The sequence below is a fragment of the Perna viridis genome, chromosome 3 (genome assembly GCF_037379345.1).
Source record: "Perna viridis isolate PV_CMFRI_1.1 ecotype Kerala chromosome 3, ASM3737934v1, whole genome shotgun sequence".
Classification (NCBI taxonomy): Eukaryota; Metazoa; Mollusca; class Bivalvia; order Mytilida; family Mytilidae; genus Perna; species Perna viridis.
The window spans coordinates 27,615,549-27,638,379 of record NC_142447.1 but is presented as its reverse complement, the minus strand read 5'-3'; the positions used below and the strand labels follow the sequence as shown (position 1 = coordinate 27,638,379).

Sequence of the window (22,831 nt, the reverse complement as noted above, 5' to 3'; positions counted from 1 at the left end):
GTTTTATGGTCGTCATCATGAACTCGTGGATCGTTATGGTGTATCCATCAGCACCATGAAAACTGATTTATTCAACGAGTCATAGTTTTCCTTTCCTCGTTTGTCTACCCCGGACTTGACTTTTTATGAGCAACTCGGCGGGTGTTTCTAGAAAACAGAGGACGCTTACCCTACCGGTGCACCTGGTCCATGCTCCCAGTTTTTAGTGGAGTCCGAGTTGCTAATTTGCTTTTGTTACTTTGTATGTATGATTTTAGTTACTTTATGTTCTTTGTTGTGTATGTCTGTTTTCCATGCCTGGTCTTTGTCCCTTGATTACTTTCTTTTGATTACCGCTATAACCTTGGTTCCCTTGATTACTCTTAAATACGAACGGTTTGTTCTTAGTTCGAAAGTGTATTATCTTTGTTTTATCCTTATTTATCGTCATTCTCCATTTCATACACCATGAATTACACAATCTAGCATACTTTGCAAATTTTGTTCTTCAGAAGCAATAAGTGCCAGATCATCCGCATTTAAAAGTAGGGATAAATCAAGTCCGTCAACATCTACTCCTGCATTTAAAGCACGAATGTCATCAGCTAAATCATTTATGTATATCGAATATAGTGTAGGTGATAATTTACATCCATGATTATCGCCAAATCGTACCGGAAACATATCAGTCATGTAATTGCCGAATTTTACATAGTTTTTGGTAGTGTCATAAAGCGACTTGATAGCGTTCAAAAACGTTCCGGTTATACCAACATTCATGAGTTTATGCCACAATAAATCACGGTTAACATTGTCAAAAGCCTTCTTGGCATCAACGAAGCATACAAAAGTGTCTTTTTTACGTATTTTCCTGTTTTTAATCAATGTTGATAGCACATACAGATGATCCAAGCAGCTCCGTTTCTTTCTGAACCCATCTTGCTCCTCTGCTAGAATATAATTATTCTCTAACCAGTTAGTGAGTCTCTTATTCAATATGTCTGCATAGATCTTACACGGTACCGATGTTAGCGATATAGGACGATATTGTAAGGGATCCATTGGATCCATTCTAGGTTTCGGCACTGGAGTTATAATACTATCCAAACATTCCCTTGGAACATGTCCCTCGGTAAAGCAGAATGTAATTATTTGGAAAAGAAGATCAATACAAGTGTCATTCCTTAAGATTTCACTGGGGATATCATCGATACCAACGGATTTTTAAACTTTAGCCCGAAAAAAACCTCCTTTATTTCTGTCTATGTCTCTGTTAAGATCACTAATATCGATATTGTTCACATAATTTTGATCGTTTTGGATTGTATTTCTAATGTCAGCTAGAAAGTTATCATCGTATACGTCGGCATTTGCGCTGTTGAATAGGGATTCATAATCGGTTTTCCATCGTTCTAAGACTGAGTCAATGTCACTTGTAACTTCACCGTTTTCGTTTCGCACTTGAAACTTTTGCACTGTCTGTTTATGATTCGCCAAGCCTAGTTTTCCAATAGATTTCCAAAATTCCCTTGAGTTATTCGATCCTAGTTCGTGCAACTTATTCTATTGTTCCAATTGATATTTCCGTATCACTCTCCGATTTCATCTTGTCAAAGTCCTTTCGTTTGACTATATAAATGTTCTGGAGTTTTCTTTTGCCGAATTTTACACGTTTCCATTTACGCTCTGAATTACATACTTCTGCCCATGCTTGTTGCAAATCGTCATTCCAGTATGGTTTCCTATTACACTTGTATGATTTGTTTGACGCACCTTAGTCACTTTGCATGTTTGTTCCATCTCTTTAATCAACAGAGTTTTTAGACTATCATAGACAGAATCTACGTTTTGTCTATTTTTTTTTAGATCGTTTTGCATTTTAGCTATTGTCTCATTCAACAATTCCTCCATTTGCTCGTCTGAGAATAAGTTGTTCTTCAAAGTCTCAGTTTTGAATTTTCTAGGCGCTTTTGTACGATTTTCGACTTGTGACAGTTCACTATTCGTCATTTCTGTTTCGGTGAAAGTTTTTATAACACATTCTAACAATGAATGATCGGGAATTGACTCGTAACCCACCAAGTTCAGTCTTCTTGTAACATCAGACATTGTGTGCACATTAAAATCAGATATATCATTAATTTGGTCATGAAGGATAAGGACATCATCAACAACAGATTTTGCTTTACTTGAAATATTTGTAAAATCATTATTACCAATACGGCCATTTATCAAACAAATATTACAATCAATTAAAAATTCAACAAGTAAGTCACCATTTCTATAAGATATATCATCAATAACCTCTCTAATCTGCACATTATCAACACCTAACATAGTATAGAAATGTAAAGAGTCATTGTATGTAGAATTATTTGGTGGTAAATAACATGAGCATATACAATATGAGTTCTCATTGTTGCTTAGTTTAACCCAAAGTATATCTTGAACTTCATCGTTTAAAATATCGATTTTAAAATCCTTTAAAATATCATATTTCACTCATATAGCAACACCACCTGAACCTCTTCGTGGGTTTACATTAAAAACGTCCCTATTTTTTTCGGTAACGTTTATACCCATCAATTTCAATAGAGTCAGTTTTTCTCAGAAAAGTTTCGCATATACATAAAATATCAAAATCAAAACTATTTACAACTTGGCGTCTAAAGTTCGAGTTATCACAGTTGAACATCCTCTTACGTTCCAAACACCAAGCATTAATTCCTGATTAAAGCGTTCACGTCGTCCTCTGCCTCTTCCGCGGAACCCTCTTCTCTTTGTCTGCTCGATTCGCTTGACGGTTTTCGTTTTCATTGTCTGATCGTCTCTGGTTGCTTACCTTTTTCTTAATTTAACCATTTGTGAATACAAAGTCTTGCTCACGGCCAATTCCTTTGAATAATGTCCTGATATTGTTTTGTTGTACACGTGCATCATGAGAGAGTTCATTTTCAATGTATACTTTACTATACTCACGTGTTTGTTTAAGTTTCTTCTTGTTTTTCTGCTCTTTCTTCTCAACAGAAGCGATCACTATACCCGGATTTCTACCTCTGCTCTCCATTTGCTCGGCTGATACAAGCATAACATCTGACAACCTGAGACCATCTCGAATAACTGCAGCAACACTGTTCTTAGTAACCTCTGTGTCTGTCTTTTCGGTCTGACTCTCCGGTGATTCTTCTATTAACTGTAGTCATCTTTGAGTTTACATCATCTTAAACCTTTTTCAACCTCTTTCTTTATTTTGTTGTCAGTCATTTTCGTAATATTTTCTATCAAACTTTTGATAAACTTCTTCTCTAAATATTGTCTATTCTTGCAAATACTCTATCATATAGATCTTTCACTTCAATGGCTAGGTCTAGCATCAATAGTTTTAAGTCCTCTAGTTCGCTTGAATTATTGTCTATTTTGACTCGCTTAATATTACTGTCGGAGTCAGATTCTGATACATTTTCTGATTGTTGACTTCTTTTCAATGTATTTGTTGCATTGATTTCAATATTTGTGCAGTTATTTTGTTCATTTTCTATAATTTCAATGTTAGTTGTTTGTTTACCTTTCTGTTCGCTTTGATTTGCCATAATTATCCAGGTGAATTACACACTATAGATTATCACAATATTATTAAATGTATTCAATAGTTCATTAAAATCCTCTGAATCAGTTTTCTACAAAGTTCATGTAACTACAGATACCACTTTCTATAATCACGGGTACATATTAACCCACAAAACTTTTTTATCGCTTGTAAAATATTTCAACATTCATTCAGGTACGATAACCCAAAACATAAGCATTACCATGCCCGCTTACTTTTTTCTGGCAGTTTTAAATTGCCTGATATTTTAGAAAACCTGCTTTTTTACAATTAATTTTGGGAATACACTCAATTTTTTTTAATGAAAACTTATATATATATATTTCATTATTTTACCATGGCAACGATATTCATGTCAAAATAGAAAAGAGAATCTATCTTTTTTCATAGATCTCCATGATGTAAGGTTTCGAAAAATATATACTTTTTACAAGAAAAAATGTTGGATTTGCTTGTTTAAGTGTGTCAATTTAGCTTTATTTTCGCAAATTATCATTATGTTATCTGCAGTGACCTATCTATATAGTGGAACCTTAGGTGATTTCAACGCAAAAAACGTTACCGGACCATGTTATAACTTGTTATTCTAAGTCTTTTTTTTCTAGATAGTGATTCTGACATATTAGATTAGATGTATGATTAGGAAACGTTAGAAAGAAATAATATACCGTTAGTTCGATTGACAAAATGAACAAGTTGGGTAAGACCTAACAATTGCGGAAATACGTTATTACACAGGAAAAATTATTTCACGTGATTTTCACATGAATTTCACCAGAATTGAGCAAATAAACTTCGTGATAAAATTCACGTTAAATTCAGGCGAATCGAGTCTTCACGTGAAATTCACGTGAATTGATAAGATGAAAGTCGTATTAAGTGAATTTCACGTGAAGCTCGAATAACATGAACTTCATATGAAAAATATTTGCCTGTGTTGTGTCTAAGAAACAGTTTGTATATTGCTAATTCTAGAATAGGGAAAGATAAGGGTATTGATAAAGCAATATGTACGGATTGCAGTGTAATATTATATATCATATTATCATCTAAACTCATCTCTCTGACTTCAGGTTTCAAGTTAAAGATTTCATTCCATTCTGACTGTCATTGTTATGACGATTTTCTTTAGAGGCAAGGTATTGCTCGTCGAGGATGGTTGTCAGTCGGAACAAAAATATATTCGCTGGAAAGACGCGAAAAAGAACGAGTTTGTTGAACGGGTTAAAAGTGAAAATAGAGGCATTTTACAAAGTGTGTCAAACAAATAAGATAATTTGTTGACACGTGACTACTACTCAAGCTATACTGAACAATAGGTGGAATGAGTACGCAGATTACAAAACCACAAGCTGGATTAAGAAAAGGGAATTTTACTGTCGATAATATTTTTGTTCTGTATGCACTTATCACAATTTATTTTTCATTCGGTAAGAAACATTTATGTACTTTCATTTCTTTTAAAAGTGCTTTCGACACCGTTTGCAATCTGATTTATGACAAAAGTTACGCAAATCAGATATCAAAGGAAAAATATTTAATATAATCAATAGTATGTATCAAAACATCAAACCGTGCATTAAAAGGGGTGAAGAGATTTCGAACTTTTTTACGTCAGACATTGGTGTAAGTCAAGGAGAAAATTTGTCTCCTTTTTTTTTATTTTTCCTGTTTCTGAATGATTTGGAAGATTTTTTTTTCACAGTCAACAGTGTGGAAAGTCTTGGGACCTTGTCTGATGTGTGTAAAGAGTCTACAGGAATATTTGTAAAATTTTTAATTATTCTTTATTCTGATAATACAGCATTATTATCAGAAAGCGTAAATAATATGCAAGAGAGTTTGACGTGGTTTGAAATTAAGATATAGTTGAACTGTGAGCGTTGGAAATTATGAGTGAACGCGAGTAAAACAAAAGTTGTGGTTTTCAGTTAAAGGAAAACAATACTGAGTTTTAAAATACAAATCCAAACTTAATGGTGAAGATATTGATATTGTAGACACTTATTCATACTTGTGTGTGTTATATGCATTTAGTTATAATGGATGTTTCCTCAAAACAAAGAAAAGGTTGTGTGATCAAAGCCGAAATGCCCTTTAAGCTTTGTATGTAAAAATTAGAAATTTAAGCACACCAATTGGTTTACAGCTTAAACCTTTTGACTCATTAATAAGTCCAATACTGTTATATGCATCTGTAGTTTTTGGTCTCGACAAAACGGATGAAATGCAAAGAATACATACATTTACAATGTTGTAAGAAAATTTTGAGAGTTATGATCTATGGAGAATCAGGTCGATTTCCCTTAAATATAAGTCTCGAATGTAGAATGGTAATGTTTTGGAACGACCTTCTGCTTAACAACACAAAATTATCCTCAATCATGTACCATTTAATGTTAATATTACACTCTTTAGACCCAGAAAACATCAAGTGGTTTTCCCCAATCATGTTAAATCGATTTTTGATGATTATGGATTATCGTTCATCTGGGATGACCATATATAATTAGAAAAGCAAGTATTGAAGTCCTTTCACTACAATTGAAAGATCGGTTTATACAGCACAGGCAGTGTAGCATGTCTAACTCCAGTCGCGGCGACTTCTATTCAAAATATGACTATCTGTGGCCTAGCCTAGAAAATTACCCTCTACGTTTACAACAAGTAGATACTGTTTATTTCTCAATTCAGATGTTCAGATTTGAAAATCCCTCAGGCTATGGAGATGGTTTGAAATTTCATGAGATGAACGAATATGCCAATTATGTAGTAATGGAACAGGAGACAAATTTCATTACCTGTTCACTTGTCAGAAAAGAGAAATTCTAAAAGTTAGGCAAAAACATATACCTAGTTATTATTAGCATCCATCGGAAGTAAAAAAATATTCATTTATCTAAACTATATCATACTGAAGTGTACAAAGACCTCGCACATTTCATAAAAAAGATTTTATAGTTTTCTGTAATGTACTTTAAGTATTTGTAAAAATTGTGAATGTATTGAATGTGGTTTATAAAATAGTTGCTTGTGTTTGTTGTTACTATGTTTGAATGTGTATATGTCCTTTTGCACACCTGTCTGAGGTTTATCAGATAGAGCATTGTCTTGTCTTGTCCTGTTTAATTAATCTCACAAGCTCCGAGACTGCGATCAGTCTTCCTACGTTGTGCGCCTACCGCGGTTTGGGGCTTATACTAAAGTTATTTTCCAGACATGAAATGTCTACGGACGACGGCAGAATGATACTATACATAACCGCAGATTATTTAGATCGTATTATGCTCAAGACATTCAAAATTTTGTATGCTCAGTCTTTATCATACAGGTGACCATGATTTTAAAGATAAAGTCAGACAAATAAATATATGTAATTTCAGATTTGAAAACATCGACTTGGTACACCCTAAATTAGTACTTCACTATATACATGTAGTACATGTGTTGAGATAATACCTCTGGGCCTACTGTCCATGATTGGTTTGCATTTATACTTTTATATAAGCTCTTTTATTGTATACCATATTTCAGCAAGTAAATCAGCTAGCATCAGAAGTCACCCCTGGGACTTAAAGGAGTTCCGTAAATGGACGCCCATAGCGCATTACGAAAAAAAAAAACGTTTTTGACAAGTTATTTTCCTTTGATCACTAACTTTTGAATCATCGAAATGCCAGTGAATTGTTTGTCAGCTAATTATATCTGAAGAAATTGCAAAACCGTGGAAAAGATCATTGTGCCAGATATTGTCCACGGAAAAGAAAATTTGGAAAGGAGAACAAATTAGATCTAGAAGATAACATGAAAACATAGTAGCAATTGTTTGATAATGTTTTATTGAATCTGGCAGATTTTGGTCAAGCGTCCGGGGTGTCTGGACGCTGCTTAATAAAATTTAGAATTTGGTACTCCGTATTTGCTGTCCCCGGTTACGGTAGATCATGTTTCATTTTATTGTCTATAGGTTTTCCCAATATTTCTCACAGATGATGTTGAGTGAACTAGAGGTCACCAAATTTGATTTCGACATAGTCTGGCATCGTAGTCTTTTGTGTAAATTAAAGTCGTATGGTATTAAAGGAAAGTTATTAAACTGGTTCGTAAATTATCTTTCATGTAGAAAGCAAAATGTAGTGAGCAAATCTGCGTCTTCTTCCTTCGCTACTGTTCTAGCTGGAGTACCACAGGGATCTGTACTGTGACATTTGCTATTCCTTATGTAAATGATATCGGGAACAAATTATCTTCTTTAACTAGATTGTTTGCAGATGATACGTCTTTGGGTTACTCTAATTCCAGTCTTGAAGACATGATTTTAAAAAAAATGTAATTAATCACGATTAAGAGAATTGAATGATTGGTCCTCTAAATGGCTTATGTCATTTAACCCAGATAAAACTCAGATCATGCTGATTTCTAATAATGAATTACAGGAGCCTTTTACTGTCTCATTCGATGGGGTGCAAATACAAAATACAGCTACTCATAAGCATCTTGGAGTAACATTCTCTGATAATGATAAATGGAATACTCACATTGATAACCTTATTCTAAGTGTTTCCAAACACTTGTGTGTACTACGAAAATTAAAATTTAGGTTAAGTAGAAAAAATCTCGATAAGTTTTATCTTGTCTTTATACGCCCCATCTTAGAATATGACAGTGGGGTCAGGGATAATCGCGGTATCACCTACTCTAACAAACTGGAATAAAATGCACGCTTAATGCCTTTAAGAACGGATGTTTCACTACCAGGGGCAGTACAGATCTAACGTACGAAGAAAATGTACTTATTTTTGATAGTGTCTTCATCTTTATTAAAAGGTCAAAAAGATTTATGACCTAATATTATGGAGGTAAAATCAGTGTCACACAAGAGCAGCGCATCCACCCGTCCACTCTATGTTTCTCTTCAGTTTTTTCAAACTGTCAGCAGTGGTCGAACCATGAACAGTCGGGGGAAGTGTGGACACAATAAGTGTTGTTGACGCACCTAAGCATAAGAACTTACAATGTATCATGGACATATCAAATGGTTTGGACACTATATTGCACAAAATTTTAAATTAAATTAAAAATGTAAAATCAGATATCTCCCCCACCCCAAAAAAGTCGATTTTTCCTTTAGGTGTTGCCTATTTAACCCCTTTTAACTAGAAAATCGTAAGAGATATCTGAAATCTGATTGCAAAACGCAGGCAGGGATTTTTATGAGGAATCCAATAAAAAAACGAAATCGGACCAAAAACATACAACTGGCTCTCGAAGAGCCTGAATCGCTGACCTTGTAAACCATGTTCTATTAAATAAGTAAAGATAACATGCTTTGTTACTATGTTTGAGAAAAAAAATGCTGGAAAAAGAGCATAATAATATTGATGAATGCTGTAAGTTTAACCGAGTACCTAAGGCACTGTAAAATGTTGGAAATGCCTTCAAAGTGCTTTTCTAACCCCTGGAAACAAGAGGCTCCCAGGAGCCTGAATCGCTCACCTGGTTAAATTTTGTCTTTCAATGGCAATACATTTAACAAGAAGTTTACTAATAATTTTGACCCAAGAGGACTTTGGTAGGACTTATCATAAGGATCAGTACATGGCTTAACAGATAAAAATGAAAATTTGAAGACAGACAGATCTCATCATGCTGAGCACTTTTCCCCTAAATCAGAATTTGGCTAAACCTGACGGTTTTGGAGATATATAATCGAAAATCTACAGTCTAACCCCCATGTTCTATTTTTAGTAATTGTGGCCATCTTTTTGACGGATCAAAAATCTAAACATAACTTTTGTGCAAGATACCCCAATAAACATTCATACTAAGTTAGATTCCAATTGGTCAAGTAGGGTCAGAGGAGAAGATTATTGAAAGAAATAACATTAAAAATAGCAAAAAAACGTCGAAAAGGGGCAATAACTCCTAAATGGCTAAACAGATCAAAATGAAAATTCGACCACAGATAGATCTCATCATGATGAACACTTTTACCATGTCAGAATTTGGCTTCACTTAACGGTTTTGGAAATATATGCGAAAAAATACAGTCTGATCTCTATGTTCTATTTTTAGTAACAGCGGCCATGTTTTTTGACGGTTCAAAACTAAACACAACTTTTGTGCAAGATACTCTACGGAACATCTGTGCAAATTTTCACATATATATATAAACTCAGTAGTTTCAGAGGAGAAGATTTTTGAAAAATTGTTAATGAACAACGTCCACGACGACGACGACGACGAACGACGACGACTGACGCCAAGTGATGGCAATGTGAGCTAAAAAACTGGGCAGGGGTCATATGCCGTTATTCCACCGGGTCTAAAGGTACATTAATCTACTATACAATTGCCGAAAAAGAACATAACATGAAGTTAAACCATTGCTATACAACATTTTTATCATCATTACCATTCAACTCAGGATGTCCATGTTTACTATGTTAACCAAATGTTGTTGAAATCAAAGCAAGAATAAAAAACTAGCGGGGAAATGGCCGCCCATAACAAACTTTCGTCATCACCATTCGGTTTCCTCAAGAAACCAAAAATCATTGGAATCCGAGCAACTGGTGAAAATGGTCGCAAATGGCAGCCTAAAAATAATTTCATTATTTCCAGTCAACTCAGAATATCATTTTTATCTTATGAGTAGCTTCTTTATTCTTTTATAGTTGAGGAAAAAAGCAAAATAAAAAAGCATTTTTACCCTTTGTTACATTTTAGTAACAACGATCAAGTTTTTTGACCGATGAAAAAGTTTTAATGATCAGTTTATGCAGGATACCCTTAAAACAATTACCGTGGTATGCCAACTTTCATTAAATTTTGTTGCAATTGGTTTCAGAGAAGAAAATTTTCTAAGTTGTACACATGAAAACCAAAAACAAAATCTGTTTCAGGCCGGGGCCATAACTCCAACATCGGGCTATGAATTATTTTGAAAGTTTCGAGCCCCGAGTTCACTGTTCCGTAGACGTACTTCCGGGACAGTTAGAGTGGGAAAACGCTCTCAGATCCACGTGGGTATGAATTTTTATCAATTTAGATCGAAGATCAGAATTGAAATAGCAGTCGTCAGAGCTTTGAGATTTGTAAAGCCTGATAGCATTTGCAATTATCTAACACTACCGCAGTAAAACAGTCCCACTGACATTAAGGTTTAAATGCAGATAGTTAGGTCCATTTTATAGGTATTTCTAATACACACATGTATATCAAATTTAATTCTATGATATTTACGCCAATAAACAAACCCAAATAACCAGCTTTTACTGCGAATTAAATATGCTGATTAATAAGGCCTGTATACACGAGTGACTGGACATGTTTATTAATAACGATCAAATTAAAAATAGTTGATCTCTAACCACTTATCAGTACATGTTTAGTCGTTCACTGTCGATATATTCAAGTTGTCTATTTATTTTTAGACGCAAAATAAACTATTTAATGTTTAGCTAGAAATGAAAACCTGCGATGCTATAGATATTCATCGACGATGAAGCTGTTTTCGGATAGTTCATGCAGGCCCTAGCAGATCCAAATATGTACAAAACAGGGGTCAGTGCATCCTATCAAGAAACTTTTATAGAGAAATGGGTTTCAAGCTATCATTTCACTCATCCGTAGACGTACTTCCAAGACAATTAGAGAGGGAAAACGCTCTCAGACCCACGTGGGATCTTAAAGCCAGAGCGTCTGCACAGCAGCCCAGCTGAAACATATCGATGTATCACTCTGTCGTGTATTTTCAGTACGGTTACCGCCTCGTGACGTAAGAAACCCAGAGATGGGTGACAAATAAAAATGAAACTTTGCTTAGATGATACGTTTCTCGGGAATGGTGTTAATCTATGGTCTGGAGATATTGCTTTTTTGTAATAATCATTCCATTGGACTATTTTGGCCATGTGTGAAGATAATCAGTATGGTGAATATAAAAATAAATGGAACAGTTCAATACTGACCATTTACAACAATAAGCTTATGTCTAGATACGTTTGAGTTCAGTCTCCGTATTTTCCTTTGATGTCCATTTTTGCAATTTGACGATTGGGGCGTAAAGAATCAAAAGATCGATATAAATTGATTCGGCACATGAGTACTTTTATATTAAAAGAGGTACGTTGTAGCGATATCTTTGGGTCGCTTATGATGTTGACCAGGGAACCAGATTATGAACCAGATTAAACAATTGACAATGAATATTCATAGATATTACAAGTGCAAGAAGTCGTTAATAATAATAGCGTCTTAAAAAAACGTTCCAAATGGACAATAACTCCAACATAGGTCAACAGATTTTCACCAAAACCTGGCCATAGATATATCTCATCATGTTGAAACACTTTTAATTTTACCCCTTCAGAATTTGATTACACTTAACGGTTTTGGAGATATAAGCAAAAAAAAACTGTGGTGTGACCCCCATGTTTTATTTCCCATTCTAGCGTTCGTGCATCGTTTATCGTGCGTTTACACATCGTTTTGCGATCGTTTAAGCGCACGATGAACGAACGATACAAGCGTTTTAAACGTACGATACGAGAGTTCCTTTAAACCTACGATAGAAGCGTTGTTTTTTTTTGTACTTTGATTATTTCCTTCATTTAACTGTTATTTTTATATCCTTTGCTACTATTAATTTAAATATTTTCATTAATTCAATTTTCTATTTTTTTTCTTTTGTCATTACTTTTAATATGATTATTTTTCATCGTTCGTTTAAACGCGCGATAGAAGCGTTCGTTTATCGTGAGTTTCGTGAGCGTTTAGGTGTCGTGCGTGCAAGAAACCTCAACGTCTCAAGGAGTGTAACTTATTCTGAATTCTGTACAGTAGTTTATGAATGACATTTTTGGTGAAAGTAATAACATCAAAAACAGCAAAAATAACTCCAAAATGGATCAACAGAATTTCACCAAAATCAGACCACAGATAGATTTCATCAGATTGAACAGTTTTGTTCCATGTCATAATTCGGCTAAACCTAACAGTTTTGGAGATATATGCAAAAAATACTGTTTGTCTCAAATGCTCTATCTTAAGTATTTTTATTAATGGTTAATGGCGGCCATGTTTTTTAACGAATCAAAAATCCAAAAGGTCATTGTGTGCAGCATACCCTAAGAAACAATGCTATTAGGTTTCATCCAAATTCATTATGTAGTTTCAGAGAAGATATTTGCAAAAAAACACAAACATTCTACATGGGCTTTAATTAAACACCAATTTTATCCTTTTTGGCCCCTTTTTCTAAAACAATAGGGACCACAAAGTCCAAATTAAATAGAAACCTTCCTTTAGTGGTAAGTAAAATCAATTTCAGAACAATTTGTCAACAACAACTAAAGTCATCGCAATTCAGTTTTTTTTTAAACATTTCCTGCCGATTATCTCCACCTTGAAAGAGGCATTTTAAGAATAAAAGTTTGTAATTTGACCACTTGTAGTTATATCTAAAACATTCTTTAAAATGATTAAAAGATAATGTTTATGCATCATATAAAGCACTATAAGCTAATTGGAAGTACACACTTCTATTTGAATTTGCAAGATGGCCAAAAATAACAGAAATTTAATTAACAGTTTGAGCCCCTGCCATAATAGGGGCATTATCCATACTAGAATCTGATTCATTCCCAGACACCAGTTCTTCACTGTCATCAGAAGAATCACTATTTCTCCTTACTAAATTTGCCATAAAGTTATTTTCACTTGGCACATTTTCCTCTGGTCTTTCTTCAATTTTCTTATGACACATAGGACAAGTATCTTTTACATACAACCACTTACGTAAACAAGTTGCATGAAAGAAATGCTTACAAGGTGTTACTTTAGCTTGACTCATTGAAGAAAAGCAAATTGGACAAATATCACTATAAGCACGTAATTGCTCCTCTGTAGCTTGAGGTAAAGACTCCACTCTTGCTACAGCTTCCCGTCTCAGCAAAAATGTTTTCCAACCAGTTTGAAGTCTTTTATAGACATTAAAATAGCAATGAATTATCAGAATACTTGAGTTTATCCAACTCCAATGTCCAACTAAAGTTTCTCTCAGACCGAAACACACAACAAATAGTGCTACAAGGAATTCTAAAACTCTCACTGTAGCTCTAGTATAGTATATAACATCATCTAACTTCTCCCATGGATTTTCTCGTAATGAGTCATAAATAAATAAACCATACACAACCAAGGATCCTATAGCCTGGACTGAGGTCAGCACACTACTGGATATAATAACCAACAACCAAAAGTCAAGATTAAAATACTGGCAAATAGAGTATGTCATATATAATGGAAACATCCATAGAAATGTGAAAAGAATTATTGCACGGATATGTTTGAATATGTTCTTGTTGTGTGATGCACTCAGAGACAGTAAAATTGGATCGGATACCTCATACATTGATTCTATCAGTGAGGATACAACAATGAAAAGCAAAATACTCATGAGAAAAGTCCTCTGCAGTGGTTTGAGGTCGGTCAATCCTGTCTGAAATGCAATCAGAAGCATAGTCCCTCCTTCTGTCCATCCTCTGAAGGTGTCATGATCATTTGTGTAACCTTGGAAACCTTGTAAAAATATCTTGGTCAACATCAGTATAAATGAAGAAATATGTGATATTGTCACACTCAATGCTATCAAGCTGACTGGTGTTGCACAGCATTCACCAATAACAGCTAGAATTATCATGGCAAAGCCCTCCTTCAATATGACGCTTGTTCCAGCTTTTAGAAATACATAAAAATGGGAGGCAAACAGATATAACCAAAATATAAGTAACTGAATTCCAATATTAAGAGTATTCCAAGCAGCAAGAATAACTGGTATCCATCCAAACTCTTCAATAGCCTCTGATAATTTTTGAAGTAAAGTTTTGGATGTATCAAATGTATCATTTAAATTGTTAAACACAGTTATCCCTAAAACCAATGCTATAAATACTGTTGAAAAGTTGTGGATGTCTAAAATTGTATCTGGTGGCATACCCATTATTTTGGCAATAACAGGAAGAACAAATGTCAAAAAAACAAATCGACTCCAGTTTGTGATGTCCAGCAGATAACATATTAATGCTGCAGTTACACATTGAATAAGTAAATGTAGAATTATTCGATGGATGTCTGAGAAACTTGACAGGATTGTTGAATTCTGATAATCTTCTGTCATCTCTGTACTGACAAACAGATGAGACATGTACCAATTCAAGCATGTCAATCCAAAGAATATGATATAACTGTAAAGGTAGACAAGATTCTTCAGGGGAAGGGCTGCAAGGGTGACAGCAAAACAAATAGCTGAAAAATAGATAAAAAACTATCTTAAAAATAAAATTTCAAGCCATACTCTGGTAAAATTTAAACAAAAGATTCAATGTATAATGTGACAAAGCAATTAACAAAAGCCCTAGATCTGCCTTTAAGTGTTTCTTTTTAGTGTTCAAAGTCCCATAACTCTTAAACATAAAAGCAAAATATTTAAGCAATCGTACATCAAAAGAGGAAGCTTTTTACAGGAATAATAGATATTCAAATGCCTCCTAGCTTCTTTTTTTAAGTTCAAATACATGTATCATGTGAAGAAAGATGGACAACTGTTACAATAACATTTAATTCCTTCCAAAGATCTTTTGTAAGTTTCTTTCAAATTATATTCATGCTACATCAAACGTTTGTCAATAATATAAATAGGACTTGCAAAATTGAGGATGCCTTGGCAGAATTTAGTACAGATGTGGAAATTAAATTGGAAAATAAAGATTACAGTATGAGATAGTTTAAGCCAGAAACAGTTCCACTTATGTACATGTCTATATCTACCATTGTTCATAGTATTTAAGGAGGTAGACCTAGGGTAAGGGACACAACTGTTACAAATCATTGGAACATTTGTATCCACCAATTTACATCAATCTTATGTAAGCATCAAAGTAACTCGGACTGATTTTATTCTGTTTCAAAGGAAAGCTTGAAAGTCTTTGGTGAAATTGAATATGATACAAATATATCACTAATTTAAAGAGTTATTTCCCTTACCCTAGGTCTACCTCCTTAAAATATCCTTTTCTTAAAAAAATAAAGAAAAAAATAAAGCATGTTTCATAAAATAAGTACACATGTTTAAATTGTGACCAAAGGGAGGTCATTAGTATCAATTAATTTCAAATTTAAATTTGCACCTCTTCCTCCTTGCTGATTAATGCATGCAAATGAAAGCCATTACAAAATATGCTTACTGTTTATCTGAAATTTGTACGTTTAATGTTGCTGATTTTTTTTTTCTTCAAAAATACTATGCATCATCTATAAAAAAAATGAGTTATCTCCCATTTTGATTACTTAATTTTTCAAATTCATCTCATTGTACACAGATGTGTTCTTGCTCTCATCTAAAACATTTGTTCATAAAATTCTAAAGCACATATTTCCAATTTATGATTTTCTCAAAGTGGGAGATGAGTGGATGTTATGTTTTCATGAAATGTTTTATGGTTTGCAACAGACCTTATTTAAGCTCAATTCCTACTTCACAGAAACAATTTCTCATGAGATCCCCTCATCTGAAAGATGACTGTCCCCTATATTACAATGATAGTTAATTTATGCTTTTCATCACAGGTTCAAAATCCATATGTTCTGACATGAATTGAAGTAATTTATTACAATTTTTACGCGACAATTCAAATGAAACGGGAGAAATTTCTGAAAATGGCTAAATTTTTCACTATACACATGCACATAAGCAGGACATAGTTGAACTTTTTATGAGATATCAGGATTAAAAGCAAGAGAATCATTACACACCTACGAAAATAGATACTGATATTGAGATACCTCTGTGTTTCAATGTTTAGGGGCCATTACTCCTAAATGGTAAATGTAATATTATTTCAAAAAGGTTCGATAGAGTGGATCCTGAAAAGAGTGTAAAAGAAGGAAATACATATAGATGAACATATGGATATTTACTCATCCCCTAATAAATTTAGCAGGGACAATATATATACATCACATATTAATCATTATTGTAATTTTTGAAAATAAACATGATGAATCAATACATATAAAGCCAATACATGTGATTAACCAGGTTGAATGATTATTTTGGGAATTTCTTTGAATGAGAACATTAAGTTATGGATCCAAATTTTATAATTTTGCAGGAGAAAATATTATAGCTAGACTGTATGCATGCAACATAATGACATTAAACAAGTTTTACTATATATTCTTTGTGTAACAGGTGTCCATCCAATTACTTATCCTTACTCATCAACTAACAGAATATGGGATATAAACTTGTACATGTATAGACACAAATTTAAGTAAAGAGAAAAATAATGAGGATGGATTTCAACACTAACTTCAGCATTATGGAGGGCTCATGAAAGATTTTTTAGGTGGTAAAATATCAAAATACAAGAAATCTGGTTTTACCACTAAACTCCTCATTAGTGGATTAAGTGCAGGGCCAGTAGATTTTTCTCTGTTGTTCTTAGAAGCTGAAATATTCAGTGTCAAACCACAGCATATCTATATACATTAGACCTAAAAAAAAATAATGGTTTGTATAGGGTAGCCAACCCCTACCTAAAATTGTGTTCCTAATCTAACATTTTATTTCCATTTTACAACAAGCACCGTTTAATTCAAAGATTATCTCCCCTTAACTTAATGAAAAAATAAAAAGCTTTGTGAGTGCAGCATGATACAACTGCAACAGTTGAACTCAGTTTACTTAAGGCAAGTATGGACACAATATTAATTTTTGACACACTTAAACATAGGGACTTTCATTTTTTTTGCACAATTCTTTATGGACACAACAACTGATTTGGACACAGAATTGCACAATATTTTGAATTTCAATTTTAAGCAAAATGTTTTGTTTTCAGGGTGTTGCATGGCTCAATTTGTACCCAATTATCTCAAACACAGTTAATGATAGAGTAAATTCTTAAACCCTTGTAAAGAGGAATTATTTTATCATTTACAAAGAAAATTCCATTAAAATCAGATGAAAAGATTAAAAAATACAGTCTTTCAAAAATAATGTGTTTGGCCCAATTGACCCCTTGTACCCCAAAAAGGTTGAGAAATATTCCAATACTGAATGAAAAATGCAGATATGGACTTTCAGAAAGAATCCTAAATCAGACCAAAAAATTAAAAAGTTAATTTGTTTTGGTGGGGGCCCCAGGGATGGGTTCAAATACATTTATAAGTAATTAAATATTTTCAATTACTTTGGAATTTTTGTCAAATACATTACATTGCAATTACTTAATTTTTAAAATGTATTAGATTTTTTTCAAATACTTTTGAAAATGTAATTAATTACTTTTCAAATACTTTATGTTTTGAAAAACCACAGTATATGCAAATAAAATAAAAAAATCCCTAAACAGTATAAAAGACATTATTCACAAAGTCAAATGGCAAATTAATATTTCATTAAAACCGATTACTTTACAGACAGAAAAAAAAATCATTTCATTTTTAAAACACACTATTTTATGATTTTTTGTTTGACACTTTCTTAATAACTTTCACACTTTTTCTAATTTCCAATAATTTTGTTAATGGGTGTCTAAATATGACCTCAGGGCACTGAGGGAGACAATGTTAATGACTCTCCAAGGTGGGTTAAGATATTAAACAAAGACCGGAACAAAACTGTTTCAAGTCTGGTGTGATCAATTTGTATTGATATTTATCAATATACTCTTATCAAAAACATAACTGAAAATATATAACAAATCATTACAAGTTTATTGTAATATTGTTCAAAATATTGTTACTTTAATTTATTATTTTTATTATACATTATTTACATTGTCTGATCAATCTTGCCCTATTAACTTACGTAACTACCTACAGAAAACAGTATCAGAAAAGTCAATTAAATTTCAATGTATATGAAATGTAATTGAAAAGTATTTTTCAAAAATCATTTTTTTTTCAAAAAGTATTTAAATACTTTCAAATACATGTAATTGAATATTCCTTCAATTATAAATACTTTGAAATTACTTCCAAAAAATGTATTTAATTGTAATTGATTGAAATTACTGATTTCAATTACCCCCAACCCTGGTGGGCCCTTTACCTATAATAACTTAAAAGCTGTAAGAGATATCTGAACACAGGAAAGGATTTTCAAAAAGGTGATTTATTACGATGTGACCAATTTTGCCCCCCTACAGACTGAAAATGCCAAATTGTATTTTAAATCTGTCAAAATATCTTAACACAGAATTATATTAGAATGCACATTGAAAAAAGAATTGTCAAAATTGAATGAGAAATAAACCATCTATGTTATTTTTGAATAAGCACCTATTTTACCCCTTTTGCAGAATGGTAGGGGCCAGTGACCAAATTTAAATAGCAAGCTTCTTCCAAGTAACAATATATAAAAATTTCATGACAATTGGTTCCCTACAACTAAAATTATTGCATGGAAATGAAAATGTTAACAATGACAATGACAATGACAACAACAATGACAATGATAATGACAACAACAATGACAATGATAATGACAACAACAATGACAATGACATTTACAACAACAATGACAATGACATTTACAACAGACGACAACAACGACAATGATATTTACAACAACCACGACAATGACAACAACGACAATGACAATGACAACAACAACAACAATAATAACAACAATGCAAATGCTGACAGCATCATAACATAATACCACGGTCTTAAACAAAAATAATTTAAATATTCTACCTACCCTACCTATTTTTTAGGGAGTCACCCTATACACATTTTTTTTTATTATTAAGCCTCACAGATATACTTACTGAGGTAGTAAATCAAATTAATAATAAAGTTGACATCATCAGGTTGGTCAGTAAGATTTTCTGGGCTGGTCCTGAACCACAGTTCAGCCAGTACTAAAGATGGTATCCTTAAAATTACACCAGAAACTGCCTCCATCTGTTCTCTTGGAATTTTTAATGACCACATCCTAAATACAATAAACACATTTATTTGGTACATTTTCTTTAAGGGACTGTTACTCAACCCCTTAGAGGCAAAGCCTAAATAGGCAGTGCTAAACTACAAAATCAAATCAAAATGCAATGAAATGAAATATAAAGCAATAACAAACCAAATGAAATTTACTAAACTGCGAAACATGTCGAAACATGTACTATAGTGAAAAACAAATGTTAACCAAAACAAACAAAATTTACTAAACTGCAAAACAAAACAAAATATAGTTTAATGAAATGAATTTTACTATACTGTAAAACAAGGTGCAAAGAAATTAAATTTAAAAAAACTGACAGTAAGATTCCAGACGATAATGCCTCATCCACCATTGAGCTTTCACAATGGAATTGCACTTATTCAAGGTATTCAAAAAGTCTAAAGAAATAGATCAGTTGTGTATAAAAGAATTAGGAAATAAATACATGTGCAAAACAAAACCAGTTAGTGTCAAATTTAATGTGTTTTTATCATAGACCTACACAAAGTAGACATGAAGTCCCTTAATGCAGAAGACCATGGAGTGTGAAAAACAGCTTCTCCAAAGAGCCATCTTCAGGTTAGGGCTATGAACAGGGGTTTCAGGTATGTACTTTGCTGGTAAAAAAAATTGTAAAAAGCAATTGTGTTCTTTCACTACATTCAAGATGTTGATATACATGCCATTACAAAAGTTGATGTAAACAATATAGGTACAGTACAGTGTTCTAGGAATTTAAAAAAAAATATTAAATTTCCACAGGAAAGTTCCACATGAAAATCAGCTATCCATAAATCAAAATCTGTTTCATGATATCATATAAAAAATTCTTTAATTTCTTTACAAGTAGCAGTTGAAAAATAACTTTCCCTGACCCAAATTTCATTTGCCTCAGGTGACGGGAAAGGGTAATCCTAGAACACTGCAGTATAGTAAGAAACTAAGGGTGACGTCACTGACGTGGTTCAACCATGATCTTTGACAGTTAGCTTTAACAAAGGAATGGTTGAACATGCTGAAATTTAAAGTACTGTTAACTATACCTGTTTCATTAAAAGACAGTATGGCATTTGTGAAGGAACACTAATATCAAGAGGTGCAACATTTCAAAGAATTTTTTCTTTGCATACAAGATAATAATTGGTGTTGATATGTTGTTATACAGTATATTCATTGTGATGGTACTGAGCAAGATGTAGTACTCAAAACTCATGGAAATGCCTTGGAGCAGAAGTAGCCATTCCTAAAGAGAGACCCCTCCTTCCATCAAAGCATAAAAGATAACCTATTAGAAGCCGAACCCAGAAGGCTTTTCAGAACATTAGTTGAAAAAGCTCAGTATAGCAACTACATGCTTTCAAAATCTAAAAGTAGTATACACAGCCAAAGCATACAGAGGAAAGTATCCATTTGAAATTGGTACTACATTTATTCATACTAAAAGAGAGACAAACAATTTTGTGAATTCCTTTAAAGGAATGACAAAAGTTAACAGTGAATTCAATGATATCCAAGCTTTTGGGTCTGGTGGAGATCTGTCTCCATTGAATGCAGCAGCAATTTGTTACCCTTTGCCCACGCATGTAACATGTTCTGATCATAAGAAATCTAATATCGAGAAAAAACTTCATGAATACAAGGCAACAAAACTGCAACAAAACACATAGTATCCGACCTCTTTGGCAGAAAAGTTGGAAGTGTGTCCAAAAAGGGTCTCAATGATTTAGAAGACAAAAGACAATTTGACAAATCTGTTTGAGATTTCAAAGCAACATACATGTAGGATAGTTAGGTATCCACACTCATAAACCATACATGGTTTATCACTGACAAAGCTGATTAATTCAAATCGCAATTAATACTGCAAGGAAACACGGTTTGTCAGCTAGATTTGAAGAACAATTTTCCAATAATAGGACTGAAACTCAGGAAGCATTAACAACAATATAAAGGACAGGATTGGTAGAACAGGAACTGAGGATCAACAACTGGAATTTGAGACAAGTATCTACCTATGCAAATGGGCCCTATGAACTTTCATACAGTTATAGGGTATGTAAGTCTCGTCATGTGACCCTGTGATTTCACAAGAATGGGTCCAGTCTACCATTCAAAAGCATAGAAATTTGTCATTTAGTGAGCATTGAGTTCAGTGTTCGAGGCAAAAAACTTTCTGTGTAAAAAATACCAATAAAAATGACAAATAACTATTTCTACATAATAAATGTAGTAAGGGCAATCAAGGGAACAACGGTTATAGCAGTAATCAGAAGAATGTAATCCAGAGACAAAGACCAGACATACACAACAAAAAACATAAAGTAACTAAAATCATACATACAAAGTAACAAAAGCAAATGAGCGACTCAGACTCCACAAAAAACTTGGAGCATGGACCAGGTGCACCGGTAGGGTAAGCGTCCTCCGCTCTTCTAGAAACACCCGCCGAGTTGCTCATAAAAAGTCAAGTCCAGGGTAGACAAACGAGGAAAGGAAAACTATGACCTGTTGAATAAATCAGTTTTCATGGTGCAGATGGATACACCATAACGGTCCACGAGTTTATGATAATGACCATAAAACTTCTGTAGTGATGACTTCAATCTTGTTGCAACATAACCCTCTTCCAGAAGCCAATTTGCGTAGTTTCAGCAAGCTCTGGCATAACGTATGAGTTGTGATATGAACAATCCATACGCAGGTGCTGAAGGGATGTTGCCAGAGATGAAAGGAAAGTTGACAATTCTGAATGAAAAGTCATCACGTTTGTCATAAAGTTTGGTCAATAGTTTTCTTTTACCATCGATTTCTAAGTGTAGGTCAAGATATGAGGCTGACTTCACAGTGTCTGTAGAATCCTTTATCTTAAGTACTTTGGGGTAGATGCGATGTATCAAATCCCGAAATTAGGATTGTTTAAAGATAATACGCAATCTACATGTATACAGCGGAAACTGAGATTAAAGGATCTAGCTAAACAATATTCTTTCTTTCGGATTAGATCTGCTATAAAGTTATAAAGTCAGCCTCATAAGAGTAAAGAAATAGGTCAGCAAGTAAAGGAACACAATTTGTTCCCATTGGAATGCCAACAGTTTTTTGAAAAACACACACTGGACAAATACGTGTATGTTGTCAATTAAAAATTCCAGCATTTTGCAAACATCTTCCTCTGTATATTTGGAAGATGATTTGGAATTATTTCTTACAAAGTATAAGGAATCTCTACC

The 22,831-nt window shown here is 33.4% G+C and overlaps 1 protein-coding gene across 2 annotated transcripts in view; it reads right to left on the bottom strand.

Annotated features, from left to right (window-relative positions):
• Positions 1-12,791: 12,791 nt before the first annotated feature.
• Positions 12,792-22,831, bottom strand: part of LOC148621682 (RING finger protein 145-like) — a 45,705-nt gene continuing 35,665 nt past the window's right edge. For both annotated transcript variants that reach the window (XM_088576317.1, XM_088576316.1), the window contains exons 2-3: positions 19,429-19,595; positions 12,792-14,896 (exon numbers count right to left, since the gene is read on the bottom strand). In XM_088576317.1, the coding sequence (XP_088432443.1) occupies positions 13,170-14,896; positions 19,429-19,594 (1,893 nt within the window). In that variant the 5' untranslated portion in view covers position 19,595 and the 3' untranslated portion in view covers positions 12,792-13,169. The remainder of the gene's footprint in view (positions 14,897-19,428; positions 19,596-22,831) is intronic.